The following is a 19,403-nucleotide window of genomic DNA, read 5'->3' on the forward strand; positions in this document are numbered from 1 at the left end:
GAAAGATCCTTCATTAAAGAGTAGAGTTGGGTTCTTGAGTGAAAATAGTTCCAAGGACCTATAAAAAGCACATTATTCTAGTTAAATGGTTTTGAATCTCTGGTCTAAGGGCTTTCTAAATTGGGTTTGTAATCACCCAGGGGTGTATACACGTTCCTGGGTCTATGTTGTTGAGAGTGAGTGAGCAAAAAAACTGGCAGAAGAAGAAAGCAAAGATGCACTGGAATTACTTAAACTGAGACCACAGTGTATAGAACTAAGCATTAAGACAGCATTCTGCAAAAGGATGTGATGTATGTCATGTTACATAAAATACTTCCTTTGGAACTTTCCACTGTGAATTTCACAAACTATCTGAGAAATGTCCCTTTTGGATTCCTCCGAGGAGTGGTTATATAAGTCTTGATGAAATTAAGACTTCATCTCCATTTTACTTCCACTTGATTTCGTGCACCAGTTTGCAACCTTGTTACTAAGACTCTGTAGTCTTGAGAACTTCTCCTTAAGCTTGTTTTTTTTTTTTAGATTTTACTTATTTATTTATTTAAGAGAGACAGAGAAGTGAGTGTGTGCATTGAGGGGTAGAGGGGGAGGGAGAGGAAGAGGGAGAGAGAATTTGAAGCCAACTCTGTGCTGAGCACAGAGCCTGACACGAGGGGCTCAATCCCATGACTGTGAGATCAGGACCTGAGCCGAAACCAAGAGTCAGACGCTTAACGGACTGAGCCACCCAGGCGCCCCTCTTCAAGCTTGTTAACAGCTTTTTCTTTTCAGCAAAATGTCACATACCATTCCAAAAGAATATCAAGTTGTCTTGTTAGCAATTATCAGATAAAAGAGAGATTATATAAACTTGACAGTCCACAGAAGTCTTTATTGCATGCTTAATAGCAGAAAACAATGAAAACAGAACTCCAACTTTAAGACTTCATGAGCTGAGTTAACAATTTCCCTCTAAGGAACAGTGTTCCCTGAAAAATACTGGAGCTTTACACTGGCATACACAGCTTTGCTTTCAGAGTCGGTAAGGTACAGATTTAACTTTCCCCACGGAGCTTACATTAATGGCAATAGCTAGCAGCTATAATTGCATTTTGACATTCTTAATTAATACTCAAGATTCTGATAAAACCTGAAGATGGAAGGGCTCCTTATGTATTCACATCAGCTAAGACTTGGTTCAACGGCATTTTATGGAATGATTAAAAAATACTGATTATTTAAATTCTGTATTTTTTCACTTTTTCTAAATGTGAAAAAGTTTTATTTATTAGAATAAATAGTTGAATGCTTTTTCAAACTACACATCCTACCCTAGCCTATCCCCATTCCAAAAGACACTGCCAGTGTTGGTGCAGAGTTTATGGTTGAAAAATCAACAAAATCCTACAGCAGAGGATGAAAAGATAGTAAACCATTTGTCTTGTTCACAATACAAATAACATGAAAGCAACATGTGAGGTCAAAGTGAGTAAATATCGATACATTACTGTTAGGGGAAGTGCATTCCATGGCCTAAACGTCCTACTTGAACAACATTACTCAGTTGGATAACCCCCAGCTGATAAAGCTCAGAAGATCAAAAGCAGAAATAAAAAGCTATTCATATTATAACTGCTATATTTAAAAACAAAAGCCAAAAAGAAATGTGGACTCTCTGAAAAGATGTTTATGTTCTGGCAGATATATGAAGTAATATACTATTAAAACAGAATGAGAAGTTGGGATTCTATTTTTGCAATAATCCAATTCTTGGAAGTCTTACAAATGATTTTGACAGAGAGAGCAGCACTGGATAAATGACAAAAATGATACAAATAAAAATGAAATAAAATAAAAATTTAATGGGAATCTATTAAACAAAGTTCCATAAAATGAGAATGAATAATCAATGAGTTCTGGAAATTTTTCTCTTCTCTACCCTCCCTCCCCTCATCAATCTACTTTGCTGAAAATGAGGATTTTTTACATTTGCTTGATGAGGCAGAAGACAGTATGCCAATGGTTTTTCTAGTTGTCAATTTTTCGACTTTTTCTCAAATAGAAGCAAAATTAATACAAAACTATTAAATGCCCTAATTTCAAGTTAAGAATCAAAAGTTCTGAAATTATTGCATGGGCTATACACACCTATTTAATACATCAAAAATGATAATTTTTAGTACATGTGAATAAGATCTGTGCATTTTCTCAACAAAATGAGAAATTTTGGCTGAGGTGCCAAGATACATTAGATATCATACTCTAACATGATGTCTGGGAGACTGTCATGAGGAAATTTTAAAATAGATGTCTCAAAATCTTTGCTGGGAGCCAGCCACAGGGTATCTATGAGAAGTGAACTGCAGGAGGATGTGTGAGGGGGATTTCTGTGGGGAAAGCTGAGCTGTGGGTCTTTCCCCCTCACTCCAAGCCTAAAGATGGGCTTCAGAGGAACCACGTGGAGAGCTTAATAAGATCGGTGGTTCCTGTGCACTGACGTCTGACACAAAAAGTTAAGAGGCATTAGCTGTCCACTGAGGTAACTAGCAGAGAGGGTGAGGGACATGGAGGAGATAGGCAGAGAGGAAGAAGGAGAGGGACAGCGCAGGCAAAGCTACACTGAGAACCATGTATTATACTCCTAGCTACAAGGGCAAAATATGCAGGACTGGTTCTGTGAACGGATGTGGGTGAGGAAGGAAAGAAAGCCATCCTGGAGGCATGTGAAACCCTGCCCCACTCCCAGGGGGGCAATGACATTCTAACAGAGAATCTGGATATACTCATTTCTAAACTGAGATTGTATATACCATATAAAGTGAATGTAGGATTTTTTATTACCTCAAAAAGATGAATCAAAAAGTCATGGACTGCCTGAGTTTGCATCCTGTATCAGAGGAACAAGTTATCCTGCTAAACACATTTTAAAAGGACAGTAGGAGGCAAAAATTAAAGTTCTTATGATTTCATCAATATGTAAGTTCTAATTTTTTAAGTATGGCTAAATAGTTGAATTAACAAAGTGACTACAAATCTGTAAAAAATGCATTTAAAGAGTATTATATAAAGTTACCTCTTTTACCCACCTTTTTTACTTCCTTTGAGTCTAGTGTCCACTACATTTGAGGTAAAAATGTCCTTAAAAGAAGATAAGTTACTAAAGAAAAGCCTGAACCAGCTCTCTTCTGGAGAATTTTTTTGTTTGCTCACCTTTGGACAAGTGATTTCAGTCTGCTGGATCATGATGAGAGCTGAGGCTATCAGAGCTCCTTGCCTCACATAGTTCACAGGGTCATTTGTCATCGGTTCTAACAAATTAATTGCTTCCTGAAAGCATTAGAAAAAACTTTAAATTAAGCGGGTATAGCTGAATTTTCAAATTAGTTACTGTTATTCTAAGTCAGTATTTTCATCTGACATTGTAGTGAGTTCATTAAAGACTACTTGCAACTGAGAATGCTTTTAGTTTCAATATAATTGATGGTAAGTGAGAAGGAAGCTTGTAGAATGCGTGTTCCTGTCTTGAGGTAAAAGAAGTAAAAAAGAAGGTAACAGAAAATGAGATTAATGTTAAGTGCCCCTTTCTAACATTCCTTATAAGGTCTTTATAGGTATAAATCCGGAGGAACAAAGCAATGGGTTTAAAATTATCAAATTTATTTCTTAACACAGTATGCCACTTCCTTTGTTTCAAGGCCAAGGAAAGAAAAATAAGTTGAATTCTTTTTCTTTTAAGAAAACAACTTCCGATTTCTTTACATGTGGATTCATTTATTTTAAAAATCAGAGCTGTTAACAGATAATATACATACCAGATAAATGTATTTTCTTTCCATTTCACTGAAAAATGTGACACTACTCATAGTATTGCCAATACTGTTTAGAGGTAGTCATGATAAAAATATAACCAAATTTCCAACTTATAAGTTAAAAGACACTAACTTGGTCTTTGAGGTATGTGATATAACCTCAAAGATACATTTTAGAATCAAAAAGTGTCTTGAGTTTTTAAGAAATAAAAATAAAGCACCAAACCTTGGTCAGATAGGTATTGTTATGTAGATCACACAAACTATCTAGAAATAAAGCAGACTTGCTTAGTATGAGTAATAAAAATTTTTCATTGAATTAACTTGTCAGATGCTGTGTCTCAAAGAACACTTGCTCCTACATATCATATTAAGTTTACAGTAATCCGGAAAGAAAAAAAAATCTAATATACATTTAACTTACGAGGCTTGACATAAATGTCTACTGAAGACCTGAGGGGGAAAATACTTCATAAAACATCCAACTATAATTTTCCTTTGTTCCCAGATGTGTTCCAGAAAAAAAATGAAGGCCAATTTCTATGAACTGTATTTTATAAACCCAATGATATTTCTAATAAAACTGAAGATACATTCTCATGTAAGAAATTCTCCCACAAAAGAAAACACTTAAAAACAAATCCCTGTGAGGACAGAGACTATGCTCAACTTGTTCACCACCATATCCTTAAAGGATCTTCCCCTCCATCACTGATTTGACTAATATTTACTGAACACCTACTATGTGCCTGGTCTGACTTTAGGTTCTAGCAGTGAACATTCTGTTCTTAGGGACCTTACATTTCAGGGCAGAGGAGACATACAATAAATAAATAGGTGTAAAAAGATGTCAGGCGGTGATAAGTCCTATGAAGAAAAAATAAAGCAGGGTGAGGAGATGAATCAGAATACTGGAAGGGGATGTCTCTCTATAACTTCTTATGCAATTTTTTTCACATATAGTGAAAATGCCCATTTTAATTTCTAGTTTCAGTAATGTTTTATGAGACTAGAAAAAGTTATTTGTATCCAATATTAATACTCTTTATTAGAGAAAAAGTGAAACGAATTAAAATTTAATTCCTGGACTCAATCAATAAATAATGTTTTATTTTCTTTTATTGTGGACAAGAGTGGATAAAAAAATGGCTCCTCCTCTGATACAGACATTGGAAGCATAACCTGGCTATACCCTTTTTCTTTATGTTCTCACTATTCCCATTATGTTTGTGTTCTCTCTCTCTCTCTCTCTCACATACACACACACCCATGCACACATGGACTCCATTAAAAGAAAAGTTCATGTTTCGGGGGTGGCGAAGGTGTGTACGTTTGTGCTATGAAAGGCAAAAATGTGATGATTATGCCATTGCTGTGAATGAAGAATACTTGTTTAAGCAACAACGCATTTCTTTATGAATCTCACGATGAATTGTATTTTACAGTCATTTGCTTGCCTAACCCAACTCTTTACTTTGTCACTTTTTAGGATTTAACAAATATCACGTTACCTATTAGATTTGTGAGGAGAATCAGGCAAATAGCAGTTAAGTGATTTGCTTAAAACAAAAACAAACAAACAAAAAGAATCAAAGTTAGCTGATTTTGGTGGTCTCATACAAGAACCTTGATTTCTAATCATGCCAATTAAACATATAAATTACCATGTAAAGTGACCAGAGTAATTCTTTAAAGTTTTTTTTTTTTTTTTTTTTAAAGAAATCAATGCTTTCAAAAAGAAATTCAACAGCATTGTTTGGTCACCTATGCAATGTGGTGGTTTGTTCTTAACTGGCTTTGAGCAACCCGGCATGGTAAAGTGAGGAAGGAAGTTCTGGGAAGCTGTGCGAGACAAGTTAACTCTTATAGATCACACCACACTTGCATTTTTACAGTGGTTATACCAACTTTTCTGCTAGGGAGAACAAGTCTGGTGCCAGGCAAGAACTGCCCCCAGTGGCTTTGGGCTTTACCTTGTTTCCTGTACCGGCACAGCAGATGCCCAGGGCCATAGCAGCTCCATAACGCACGTGAGGATTGTAACTCTCTGATAGCAATGAAACAACACTGGGGCACTGTTCAGGGGTCCTGATAAGAAATAGAGGAAGTGAAGACAGTGTTATAGGTAAAAGATTTTAAATCAAGATGGAAGAATTTCAACCAATTCTTTTTAACTTATGGGAAACAGCAGTTATATTTCACATGGAAGTTGGAGAATTAAAAATTGCGCATGGAATTCTAATTATTGATATTAATCTTCAGTATTCAGAGCCTATACACAAAGAAAATAGAACATATCATGATTCCTCAACCACAGCTCTGCATTAGAGCATTACAGTCATTCCTTCATGCTTCCTCCATAGTGAGTAATAACCATGAGGGTATGGGGGGCACACAATGCCCTACATCAATTCTTATCTTTCTTGCTTATTTTGTGTTTTGTATCAGAAGACAAAAGCTGTTATAGAGACTCTGGGATGTTTCCAAAGCTGCACGAAAGATCTGAATTGCCCAGTATAACTCTGATTGAATACCAAATTGGTAAATATGCCTTGATAATGAAAAAATTCTGTTTTTTTTTCTTTAGCAATTATTGTTGTTGATAAGGACAGAACTTGTTCTTAAAAAAAAAAAAAAGATTTTATTTATTTATTTATTTGAGAAAGAGAGAGTACGCAAGTGTGGGGAGGAGCAGAGGAAGTGGGAGAAGCAGACTCCATGCTGAGCATAGAGCCCAACATGGGGCTTGATCCCATGACCCTGAGACCATGATCCGAGTTGAAATCAAGAGTTGGACGCTCAACTGACTGAGCCACCCCGACCCCAGAAATTGTTCTTTTCGCAACCTCTTCATATTTCAGCAAAGACAAAAAAAATAGGGCAACCCTGACTAATGAAATACTTGACCTCACCTTTATAGTGGTTACTCTTTAGGGGCAGCAGGATGGGGGTAGTAGCTAGAGGAGAATGTAAGGAGAGCATCTGGGCAGCTGATAACGATCTCAAACTGGATGCTGGTTACAGTGTGTGTTCAGGTGTGAAAATTCATCAAACTGTAGACTATATGCATGTTTTTAGATGTATATTACACTTCAACAAAAACTTAAAAAGGTTATACATATAACTACATTTAATAGTTTTTTAAAGTTTTTAAACACTATCTTGTTGTGAATGAAAGCAGTTACTACTTATAGACCAATTCAAATCCATAACTTCGTTGGATTGTCCTATAGCCTCAAACTCTAGCACGTGGTAAATTCAAATTTCAAATGGAATAGAGCCAAATTTATGAAAACCATCCAGAAAACTGAAATTATGCTACAAGAGAAGGCTGGATTTCCTCCTTACAACGAAGTCCATCACTCTTTCTTGAAAATGTTCTCAGTTTGACTAAGCTTCCTAATAGGAATAATTTGTAAATAAGACTAATGGCAACAATATGGAGAAAAAGCTTGGTATTGTGAAAGATTCAATGTACTAGGAAACAGAAGATCTGGGTTCTAGTTCTAGTTTTGCTAATTTCTTAGTATGTGATATTAGGTAAGTCACTTTCTTTTTTTTTGTAATTAGAGATAACTTTTCTTTTGTTGGAATAATATAAAAAAAACAAAATGAGTAAATAACAGAAAATATGGTAATAATATATATACCTTCAGTTAATGCACAAAGACATAAATAACAATACATTATATAAGAGGAAGCCATGAAGTCAAAAACCCATGTTCCAGTTCCTGCTTTGTCTCTAAATATCTGGGATAATTTAGACAAAGTTCAATGAAACAAACACTCTGGGATCCCTTTCTATGTACGAAAAAAGAAGGAATGGGACTAGAAGTTCTATGTCTTTCCTACTTTATAATTCTATGGCTTTTTTTTTTTTTTTTAAAGATTTTACTTATTTGTCAGAGAGAGAGAGAGAGAGAGAGAGACAGAGAGACAGAGAGACAGAGAGCACAAGCAGGGGGAGTGGCAGGTAGAGGGGGAAGCAGGCTCCTCCCTGAGCAAGGAGCCTCATGCTGGGATCATGACCTGAGCCGAGGCAGACACTTAACTGACTGAGCCACCCAGATGTCCCCAATTCTATGGCTTTTAAAAATGAACCAACCAGGGTGCCTGGGTGGCTCAGTCAGTTAAGCATCCCATTCTTGATTTTGGCTCAGGTCATGATCTCAGGGTTGTAAGATCAAGACATGTGTCAGGCTCTGTGCTCAGCAAGGAGTCTGCTCGAGATTCTCCCTCTCTCCCGCTTCCCCGGCTCATGTGCATTCTCAAGTAAGTAAATAAATCTAAAAAACAAAACAAAACAACCATCAAAGGTTTTAAATCAATGTTCATTGTTACAGGACATTTCCTTGATAAGAAATATTCCTATGGAATTTAAAGTGATATTACATCGAAGAAGCTGCTGGAGAGTCATTCTGCAACTTGTAGTTGACCGTACCATCATTTAACTTTTATTTTGTGCTCCTATTAGGCAAAGAACTTAAAGCTCTGTCCATAACTTGATACTCAAATCCTCTGACAAACTCAAGCATTTTGTCACCAAATTAATTACAAATAAAACCAACTCAAGAGTGCACACATCCCAAGGGCCAAGGCTGTGTTTTCTCTATTTTTAATTTTCCATAAATTATTAGCACAGGGCTAGATGCTAAAGATAAAATAATTTTTATTACTTGGTAAATGACAAAGGGAGCCAAACTAAATTTATATTTAGAGACTTAACCAATAAGTATTTTCTACTAGGTTCAGGGCCTAATGGGTAACCTCTGGGGGGTGGGGGTTGGGGGGAAATCAAGCCCTTCCCTGTTCCCCTGCCCACTTAAGTTTATAATTTAGCTGCACCATCAAGGAAAAAAAAAGGGAAAGTTAGCAAGTACCTGTGTTGCTTCATAAGGGCTAATCGAGAGTGTCTTTTAATTTTATGTGCTTTGAAGTTCTCAGTAGGGAGATCACATAGGTGAGGCCTGAAATACCCACAAAATAGGTACCTAATTCTAATTTGTTGTTTCAGTAAAATTTCTTGGCTTGTAGCTAAGAGTCAACTTGCCAACTTTACTATTTGTACAAACTTTCCACAGAGCAGGAACTGTGCAAGGATATATGCACAAGTCACTGCCATATCATCTGACCATAAACTGCATATATGAACTCCTTTCTTTCAACATACTGGCTATTAACTACTGTTTCTTTACTAAATATTTTGTGTAACCTCAACATTAAATCCTATTAATAAATCAGATGCTTTCATCTGGTGTCTTTTTTCTAATTTATCTTCACTAGAAAAGAAAGTACAGGAATATATGTATATAGGCAGAAACACTATTCTAGGCACATGGGGTCCAACACAGAGGGAATTTGGTGAGGCCATAAACCACAGGGTAGTCCCCCTGGTAGAACTGTGAATTTACAATTCTCACTAGGTAAATGGCATAGGATTAACATATGACAAAGGAATTAAGAATATACCCTCTGCTGAGCTTCCTTGTATCCCCTACCAAAAGATTAAATAATCTGAGTAGTATCCTGAATTTCCGAGTACCTGTTGAATGTCTTCGATGTGGTATACCACAAATATACCACAAACACCTCAATCAACATATAGCAGTCCACAAAGAAAGAGGAATAAAGGGGCACCCCTCCCCTATACTACTTCTCCCACCACGACAGTTCATTTACATACCCAGGAAACTCACATCTTTCTTTATTCATTCTATTCCCTCAACCCCCACATCTTATCTGCCACCAAAGCAAGTGAAACCCTTAAATTTTATTTGTTTCCATTGCCTGCTTCAGGCCCCAATCACCTCTCACTGGAAATAATAGTGACTCCTTAAATAATCGCTCTGCCTTCTTCTCCTCTTGTCTTCATTTGGCTGTGGTAGTGAGAATAACATGGGCTTGGAATCAGAAAGACTTGAATTCCAATTCCAGTGCAGCCATTTATTAGTAGAGTGGCAATCACTAAATCTCTCTGACCTTTAACTGCATTACCCATAAAATGGTATCTGTTCCATCTTATTCATGCTGGGGAAAGTTGGTGGTATGGTAGAGTAGAATATTATACTACAATCACTGAAATCTAAATGCATTACCAGAAATTGCCTTTGGAGCAGAACCAGGAATCTGGCTACCCTAGCTGTAGTTTGGGTTCTTATTTGTAAAAAAGGGAAGGTAACTCATGCCCAAACATTCATTCAAAATAATATAAAGTGAGTTGGATATTAAACCTAGAAAGCTGGTTGTATTCAAAATCCTGACCTCCACATCTCCTCACCAACTTTTTAAGGAGCTAATGGCACACAGAACACTTACCCACTTGTCCCTCAGCTGCAGCAAGGGCAGGACATTCCAGGGAAAACTGACTCACACCAAAGAACTTATTCTAAATGCATCTTAACTTCATTTATTTTATGATGCTCAACTGTTGAAAAAGTATTATACTTAGAATAGGATATTAACAGTTTCATTAGTTTCAGAGAAAATTTTGCCAGTGAACATAAATACTGGGAGCTTAACTCAGAGCTTTACCTAGTTGATTACCATAAAGACTAAAATAGGTTGTGAGGGTTATAAACTCAAAGAACATAAAAAAAATTCTTGTTAAGTTTCTCAGCCTGTAACAGTCCTAATGCTGACACATTCTTCAGTAAAATGTTAAGACAAGAAACAATACATTCTTTAATAAATTAGCTTAGACATCAGTCCCTTCAAGAGTACAATAAAAGCAGAATATTCTGTTTACTTTAATTTTTAGCAAGTAGCTGTAAAAGGACAAAAGAATCCTTCTAAGCAATGATTGGAACGTAAATATTTGCTTAAAGCAAAACTTGAGCACCTTAATCTTTGTCTACACATATAACACACATAAAATATATGCATAAATCTAAAAATTATAAAGTCACAGTTAATAAATGAATAAATAAATGATAAAACAATTATCACCATCACTTTGAGGCTTGGAATGAATTAATGGACCTCAGCATAATTATCAATGACTGCTAACATCATAAAAATAGAAACAAGTCGACCTAATGTGCACTCCCAGCCCTTCCCCTCCAAAAAAGAGAGACAGAGAAAGAGAGAGAGAAATTGAACCTCAATGTGACCAAGCCTCAAGGTCCAACTATCAATTTACAGGAAATACAGAAGACCAAAAAACACATTCTATTACACACAGGGATGCAGGATGCAATTAGCAAAATCCATACTGTGCAACCTTGATGGTAATAATAACCTGGTTTCTTCAATAAGCTGCAAGGTGGAAAAAAGAGAGAGGGGAGGAAAGGCAAGAGATGGCAAGAGATTCAAAGAAAATACACCAAATCTTTGATAATAGTCCATAGGGCTTTCTTTCACTTATTTCAGATAATTCTAACACCACTTGAATCTTAGCCTTTCTATACAAACATTTATCTCTTAGATAACATCACAAAGTAATTCCTGTCGTTTGATAAAATTCCCTTAATCATTTGCAACAAAGTATTTAAATGACTGATCCCTGATTAGCAATAAAAACTTATCTCTGTGTCTCCATGAACATATTTATTTATTTTTAAATAGATTTGATTGATTGATTGGGAGGGGCGTGTGTGAGCAAGGGGAGGGGCAAGGAGAGGGACAAGCTGACTCTCCCGCTGCGCATAGAGCTCACAGCGTGAGCTCAACTGCCGACGACCACAGATCATGAGTGGAGCCAAAACCAAGACTTCAACACTCAACCTACTGAGCCGAGCCGCCCAGGTACCCCTCCATGAACATATTTAGAAAAATAACTGTCTAGAAATTATCAAGTCACAAGAAAATAGTGGATTTTGTTTTATTGAGTAGGAGGAGGTAGAGAGCAAGTAATTCAATAGTTTGGAAACCACTGTATTAGCATAAAATGTATAATGTATGATAGCTTTTTCACATATTTATGTTTTGCTATGTTAAACTTAAAAGTACATTTACTCAGACAGGGCGCCTGGGTGGCTCAGTTGGTTAGGCGACTGCCTTCAGCTCAGGTCATGATCCTGGAGTGACGGGATCGAGTCCCGCATCAGGCTCCCTGCTCAGCGGGGAATCTGCTTCTCCCTCTGACCCTCTCCCCTCTCATGTGCTCTCTCGCTCTCTCAAATAAATAGATAAATAAAATCTTAAAAAAATAAAATAAAAGTACATTTACTCGGACAATTATAAATGTGTTAGCTGCATCTGTTTTTAACAATGGAGCTACATGTGGGAATTGTAGCAATTTTTCTTGTTCTTTAGTTTTTGGCTAGTTTATAAAAATAAAAAAGTGATTATCATTTGGTTAAAAAATGGGGAGAGGGGTGCCTGGATAGCTCAGCTGGTTAAGCATCTGCCTTCGGCTCAGGTGGTGTTCCCAGGGTCCTGGGATTGAGCCCCCCTGCCCCCCAATCAGGCTCCCTGCTCAGCAGGGAGCTTGCTTCTCCCTCTCCCTCTGCAGCTTCCTCCTGCTTGTGCGTGCACGCGCCCTCTCTGCCAAATGGATAAATTAAATCTTAAAAAAAAAAAAGGCGGGCAGAGATATATTTTTTGAATTTTATTTTCATTACAATGTAAAAGAGATGCATCAGATATTCATTATCAGGAAAATAACTGAGAAAGAAGAAAGCAGTTTTGTTTCCCCAGCATACTTTTATCCCATGAACCTCTGTATCCGAAGCTGCTATTTGTGGATTCTCACTTTATCAGTTTAGATATATCTCCTACATGTTAAGTATCATAAAGAAAACAAAGTTACCCAGATCCTGCCCTAAATCATACAAATTCAGTCCTACCTTTAATATATATATTTTTAAATCATTTTACTAGACTTCAGATAATTAAAAATAGCTATAGTTTTAGATAAGCTTTTGCTTTATTTCCAAACAGATTATTTCTTTCAGGTGCTACCAAAATAGGGCAAAAATATCTCAAAAGATGAGAAGAAAGTAAATTCGTAAGATTTATACAAAGAATTCTACTTCACCATAATAAGAAACATGGCTCTTAAAAATATCAAATCGCATTCCTGGACCTACAGGAATCTGCAATATTCAAATCTATAATACTAAAAAAGTTACAGTATTATTAGCACATTCCTACCACCCCTTAAAATGAACAAACCAAAGGAAGTCTTATGGTATGAGTGAGATGCATATATAGTGTAGATTATTAAAGTATTAATATCTCCTTGATTTTATAAAAATGAACACAAATATACTTCAATTCTCAGAAAGTTTAATTCATTTCTGGTATTGAAATAAGTGTCCTGATGATAAAAGTCTACTTCTAATAGCTGATTACAGTGATTACTGAAGACTTGCAGAGCTAAGCAAATATACATCAAATATTTGGGTCTTTTATGATCATCAACTATAATTCTAGATATAAGAATTCTTTTGATTAAAGGACACTGTCACTTCATGACATCAAGTTGTACTATACAGTTTCACTAATATTTAAAAAAATATCTTATTCTTTTGTTCTTGACAAAAGTGGATATGGTCATAAGCAGCTCTCTGGCAATAACCTGGCAAAAACCGTCAGAATGAACTTTTATAGAACTCTGCAATCTAGTCAAAAACTTACACCAACCAGGGGTCAGCTTAATGAAGCATTGCTGTAAGAGATTGCTGTGATATTCTAAACTGCCCATCTACCACCCCACTCCCGAGACTGGTGGTGTCAGTGGAGAGGGCAGCCTGTGTCCTAGTACAGCTGTTAACGAGAGGGAGCAAGATAGACTATTCTCACAGAATTGAGAATAAGTTGTGTTTCGACCTGTCTGGTGGCTCCTTGAAGCACCAGAGCAATAGCCTGCCTTTGTTTCAGCAAACTTAAGTACTCCCAGGCCTGGAGCAACTTGCCAGGTGACATTTGTTGAAAACACTTAAAGGCAAAAGTACTGGCCATGGGAGCCTGGGGCCAGGGTTAATAGTCCAGCTAGGCAATAAAGAGCGTGGAAAGAAAGAGGCTGGGGGTTAATAAGGGCCTTAAAAACTGCTGCATATACCGGGGGAATTGAGAATACCACATGCATACTCACGGTTAGACGCATGCTCAGGAAAGGCCTGAGAAGACTCTACACTTTCACTTCAGGTTCCACATAAGCAGGAAGCAAAGACTAAGGCAGAGCAATTTGGCAAAGTGCTAAAGGAGTGTCCCGACACAGAGCTAATTTGCAAAGACTTGGAGAGTCTTTTTCTTTTTCCCTTTCTTTTTTTCCTTTCCTTGGCTCCAGGCATTTAAGGAAACTGTCAAAAAACACTAGCTGATCACTAGGCTAATGTAACACAGACTTCAGTGGCCATTCATGAGAAAGCATACAGGCTTTATAAAACTACTTTAAAAAAGTCACCAAACAATCCACAACAAGCAGCAATAATAAACCCCTGGGGGGTGGGGTGGGCGGGAGAATCTGATTTCCTTTGTTGCCACACTGTAATATTAAAAACATCCAGTTTGCAACAAAAAATTAAGAGTCATGCAAAGAAATAAGAAAGTACATACAGCCCATTCACAGGAAAAAAAGAAATGAACAGAATCAGTTCCTGAGTAAGCCCAGGACTTAAACTTTCATATTTAAGAAAGTTCAAAGAGAAAAAAAAGGCCAATAACTAAAGAAAACAGGAGAACAATGCCTCATCAACTCAAGAAAATCAACAAGTAGAAATTGTATATATATACAAAATCAAACAAATTCTGGAACTGAAAAGTTTAAGTGAAATGAAAAATTCACTAGAAGAGGGTTCAACAGCAGAACTGGGCAGGCAGAAGAATCAAGTTAGGTAAACTGACAATATTAAATTAGATTAATTGAGAATCATGTTGGTGGATTGAGATTATCTAATCTGAGGAGCAAAAAGAGAAAATATTAAGAAATGAACAGAGCCTTAAAAACTGGTGGAACACCATCAAGCATACTAACATATGCATAATGGGAGTCCTAGAGGGAGATGAGAGGGAGAGAGGGGTAGAAAGAACATTTGAAGAAAGAATGGCCAAAACTTCCCAAATTTTGATAAAAGACTAGAAACTCAACAAATTCTAAGCAGGATAAACTCAGAGACTGGTGAACAAAGAAGACAAAGACTACATTCTAGTAGGAGGCATACAATCAAAAATAAATGATAAACTAAGTAAAAAGGTGAAGTACTAAGGAGAACAAGAAAAGTAAATCAAGTTAAGGGGTATTGGAAGAGACAGGAGAGGAAGGTTTAACAGTACTAACTAGGGTAGTCAGGGCAGGCTTCAATGATATCATGCTATTTAAGCACAGACAGGAAGGCCGTAAGGAAGCAAGTCAAGTGGCTAGGCAGGGGAAGAGCATATTATGTATTAGGTGGAGGAAACAGCTCGTGCAAGAGCCCTGTGATAAAACAACACCAAACACATTTGAGGGGCAGCAAAGGCCAGTGGTTTGAGTGCAGTGAAGAAGGAGAAGAACAGTTGAAGCTATGGCCAGCCAGATCATAAAAGCTTTATAGGAACTTTATAGGCCAGGCGATTACTGGAACTTTGGCTTTTACTATGAGTGAAATAAGGGGCCACCAGAGGATTCTGAGCAAAGCAATGATATGATCTGCCTTGTTTAAAAAAGGTCATTTTGGCTGCTTTATTGAGAACAGAGGGCAAAGGTAGAAAGAAGACTGGTTAAGAGGCTACCTAGAAATCCAGTTAAGATAAGATGGTGACTTAGGTAAGATGGTAGCAGGAGATGTGGGGGAAATTTGGTTTATATGCATTTAGTATATATACTGAAGGTAAAACCAACAAGATTTCCTGATGGATAAAATGTAGAATGTGAGATAAAGAGACTGGAAAGATGCAACTGCCTGTATCTGAGATAAAGAAACCAATACATAGAGCAGATCTGCAGGGAAAGAGCATAAACTCAGTTTTCGACAATCTGAGTTTGAGATGTTTTTTAGACATCTAAGGGAAATATTGAGTAGGTGATCGAACGTGAGTCTGGAGTCTGAAGGAGAAATCTAGGCTAGAGAGTTTCAGGATATAGATGGTATTTAAAGCCATAAATGTATATAAGACACCAAGTACAGACAGGAGAGAAAAGAGATCCAGAAATGAACCCCCAAGAAGGTTGAAGATTAAGAGGTTGAGGAGATGAAACAGAACAAGGAGACTAAAAAGGAATAGTCAGTGAGGCTGGAGAGCATCCATTAGTGTGATCTAGTGAAAGCCAAGTGAAGAAGTTATTTTATGGAAAGGGAAATGATCAGCTGGGTCAATTGTTGCTGTGAAATAGGCAGAGCAGGTTATGTCACCTTATTACAAATGCAGAAATCAAAGCTCATAGAAAGGTCTCCTAACCCTTCGGTATTCTGCCTGTCTACTCTCGTGACCACGAATCATAGCCATTAGGCTGGAAAGAGAGTTTTAGTTTTAGGGGGCTTTCTTCAACAAGTTAATGGAAACCATGGGTGAATGGAGGAAGACAATGAAGAGGGAGATGAAGTCAATAGAGGACAGGAACCTGGGAGGTATCTGCATATTAAGCGGGCAGAACAAGAGTTAGAAAAGATTCTTTAAGAAAGACAAAGAACCAGGATGGGATGTCTCTGAAGGAAGGAAAAGATACAAGCTTTAAAAAGAAGTGTTTAGCCAACAGTGCTGAATATTACACACAAACTGTAACTGGTTTTAAACGGACTTTCTAAGAGTTGTTTTAGTAGAATGTTGGAGATAAAAATCTGATTATAAGGATTATAATGAGAAGAGAAACAGGCAATTCCTTAAAGAAGTTTGATGATGAAGGAAAGAGACTCAAGGGATAACGAAATGTTTAGTTTTCATTAACTAGAAACCTGAGCATGTCTGCAAGAAAGAAGTTAGAACTGGGGTGCCTGGGTGGCTCAGTCATTGAGTGTCTGCCTTGGGCTCAGGTCACGAGACCAGGGTCCTGGGATCGAGCCCCGCATCGGGCTCCCTGCTCTGTGGGAAGCCTGCTTCTCCCTCTCCCCCTGCTTGTGTTCCCTCTCTCACTGTGTCTCTCTCTGTCAAATAAATAAATAAAATCTTAAAAAAAAAAAGTTAGAACTGAGGAACTGAATATTCAAGGCATGGATTCTATGTGTGAAAAAGATACCTTATTCAGCAAAATTGCAAAGAATGTAATAAAGAGTTGGGATCAAGAATAAAGAGTTGGGATCAAGAACTAGAAGTTGTGGAAAAGAGTGATGTCAACGTGATCCCAAAGGATAGGATGGATGAAAAGAAAGACATTTTGAGAAGATAAAAGGTGACAGCACTTTCAGATTGGTTTAAATCTTTCATTAAAATAGAGGTAAAATCAGTCATCAGGGGAGAGTGAGTAGAGTCTAAGAACAGATTAAATCTGGAAGAGCTATTTTTAGAATTTTAGCTCTTTCACTGATATCGTCAAAGAAAATGAGTAAGAAAGGAATGAAAGAAAAAAAAAAAGCCAAAAAATATTTGAGTTGAGCTGTGGGACCTGTTAAAGTGAGCTAGTTTTAGCTACCATGTCTGTATTATAATGATCAATATACTTGCTTGTATCCACCCATGAGATAAATTACACAAGGGCAGAAAATGTTTATCTTGTTCATCCCTATATTGCCACAAGCAAATGAACTCAATGAATACTTCACAAATGAATGTGTACTGGACACAATCCCTATATTGCCAAAAATTCCTTAATGGCTAGTGTTTGATAGATAATTATGACTGAGAGGTAAAAAATGTTCTTGGCTGATATTTGTCTTCTTAGACCTATAAATTAGACTGCCCTTTTAAGTCAAAGATAGAATCTGTCTAATAAATTAAAAAGGCATCAGGGACAAAATTCATTATTTTGGGAAAAATGCATGAATTAAGTTTTTTGGTTATGGTCAGATTAGAGTCTGAGTCTGAACTTTAAGCTACTTTAGTAAGAATTTATCTGGAGTTCTTGGTAAATGAGGTATTTCACACAAATGAAGTTTCCAGATATTTGAAATTTAATTCTACTATTAAGAATCATATTTTTATATATTTATCATTTTGGATGGCAATCTTTTTAAAAATGCATTTCATGCATTCCTGCCATCCAAAACAGAGCCGAATAAAAATTATTTACTCTTTTCTTAAATATGTGGAAGTCATCACTCTGGTATCAATTATTATACCACATAAAATCGTGAAGGCCTGGGTTATAGGAGAGCTACAAGCCTCTATTCTGAGTAAACCTACATGTCTATACTTTTTACCTCCCGTTTCTTCTGTGCACCCTGTTTGCTATTATCAAAGTGCTTGTCCACCTGTTAATTTGTTATCTGCTCTGAAGTGAACAGGGAAATGTGTTTGTTAAAATCGTCTCAAAGTGAATTTATCACTAAACATTCTTTTGTACGATTTAGATTTACCACCATGTGCAAATGGTATTTTTATTAAAGAGGGGAGAAAGACATGTTTCTATGAGTGAGCGTAAAGAGATTTGGAGTGGGGACTTACAGGCTGCCTTCCATCTAACGTGCATGAGGTTTTCAGAGCATAGTTTAGTTATTTGCCAACTGAAAGATTTGTCTACTCTTACATATATTTATTATTATTTTGCTTTCTTTTTGATTCTCAGCTATGCTTTTTAAATTTTTTTTTAAAAATTAACATATAATGTGTTATCTGTTTCAGGGGTACAGGTCTGTGATTCATCAGTCTTATACAATACACAGTGCTTACCATAGCACATACCCTCCCCAATGTCTACCACCCAGTCACAGCACAAAGTTGCCAAATAAGTAGTTTTAACTAGATGTGTTCCTTAACCATTAAACTAATTTAAAAATAGAAAAACAAAAATAATCCAACCACCAATTTTAACTACAGAAAAAAGTAAGTGAGGGGCGCCTGGGTGGCTCAGTCAGTTAAATGTCTGCCTTCGGCTCAGGTCATGATCTTGAGGTCCTGGGATGGAGCCCCGCATTGGGCTCCTTGTCAGTGGGAGCCTGCTTCTCACTCTCCCTCTGTCCCTCCCCCTTCTCGTGCTTGCTCCCTCTCTCTCTCAAATAAATAAATAAAATCTTAAAAAAAGAAAAGTGAATGTGGCAGAGAGGGTCAGTATTGGCAAAGTTTATAATAGTAATAATGGCTGGCATTTTTATAATATATTCCATGAATATTTAAATTTTTTTAAATCTATAAACACAAATCCATATATTTATTGAATATACTGGTACTACTTTCAATCTGACATTTGTTTTGCAGACTCCTATCTACCTGCATAAGTACAGGTGCTAAATTGTGATTCACAACAAAGCAGTATTTCAGAATATTTCCATATTCCTGAAGAGAATCCTGGCACATTAAAATCCATCTGATCGCTCTTGAGTATTATGTTTTCATCCAAAATTTACAGCAAATATTTTTTCTAAAATACTGAATTCTGAGTTAAAAAAAAAAGCAGCAAATACTGAATGATATCTGAAGTGCTCAATAGAACTGAAATGAACCAAATATTTTCCAGTAACTTTCACATAAGCTAAGGAATATAAATTTGAAACAGAAAAAGGGCACAAATGTTATTGCTGACCTAGAATTAAATACTTTAAAAATGAGTGATCTATGATGATCTTTTAAAAAGGAAACTTTGAGAATGCTGAAGTTCTA

General features: G+C 36.7%; 1 protein-coding gene across 2 annotated transcripts in view; it reads right to left on the reverse strand.

The window, feature by feature from the left end:
• Positions 1-19,403, reverse strand: part of PSMD1 (proteasome 26S subunit, non-ATPase 1) — an 89,085-nt gene that overhangs the window by 17,802 nt on the left and 51,880 nt on the right. For both annotated transcript variants that reach the window (XM_025889791.2, XM_073877391.1), the window contains exons 17-18: positions 5,765-5,879; positions 3,193-3,309 (exon numbers count right to left, since the gene is read on the reverse strand). In XM_025889791.2, coding sequence (XP_025745576.1) covers positions 3,193-3,309; positions 5,765-5,879 — 232 coding nt within the window. The remainder of the gene's footprint in view (positions 1-3,192; positions 3,310-5,764; positions 5,880-19,403) is intronic.

The sequence above is a fragment of the Callorhinus ursinus genome, unplaced genomic scaffold (assembly GCF_003265705.2).
Source record: "Callorhinus ursinus isolate GAN/ISIS: 27379988/994484 unplaced genomic scaffold, GSC_fseal_2.0 scaffold2, whole genome shotgun sequence".
Lineage (NCBI taxonomy): Eukaryota > Metazoa > Chordata > Mammalia > Carnivora > Otariidae > Callorhinus > Callorhinus ursinus.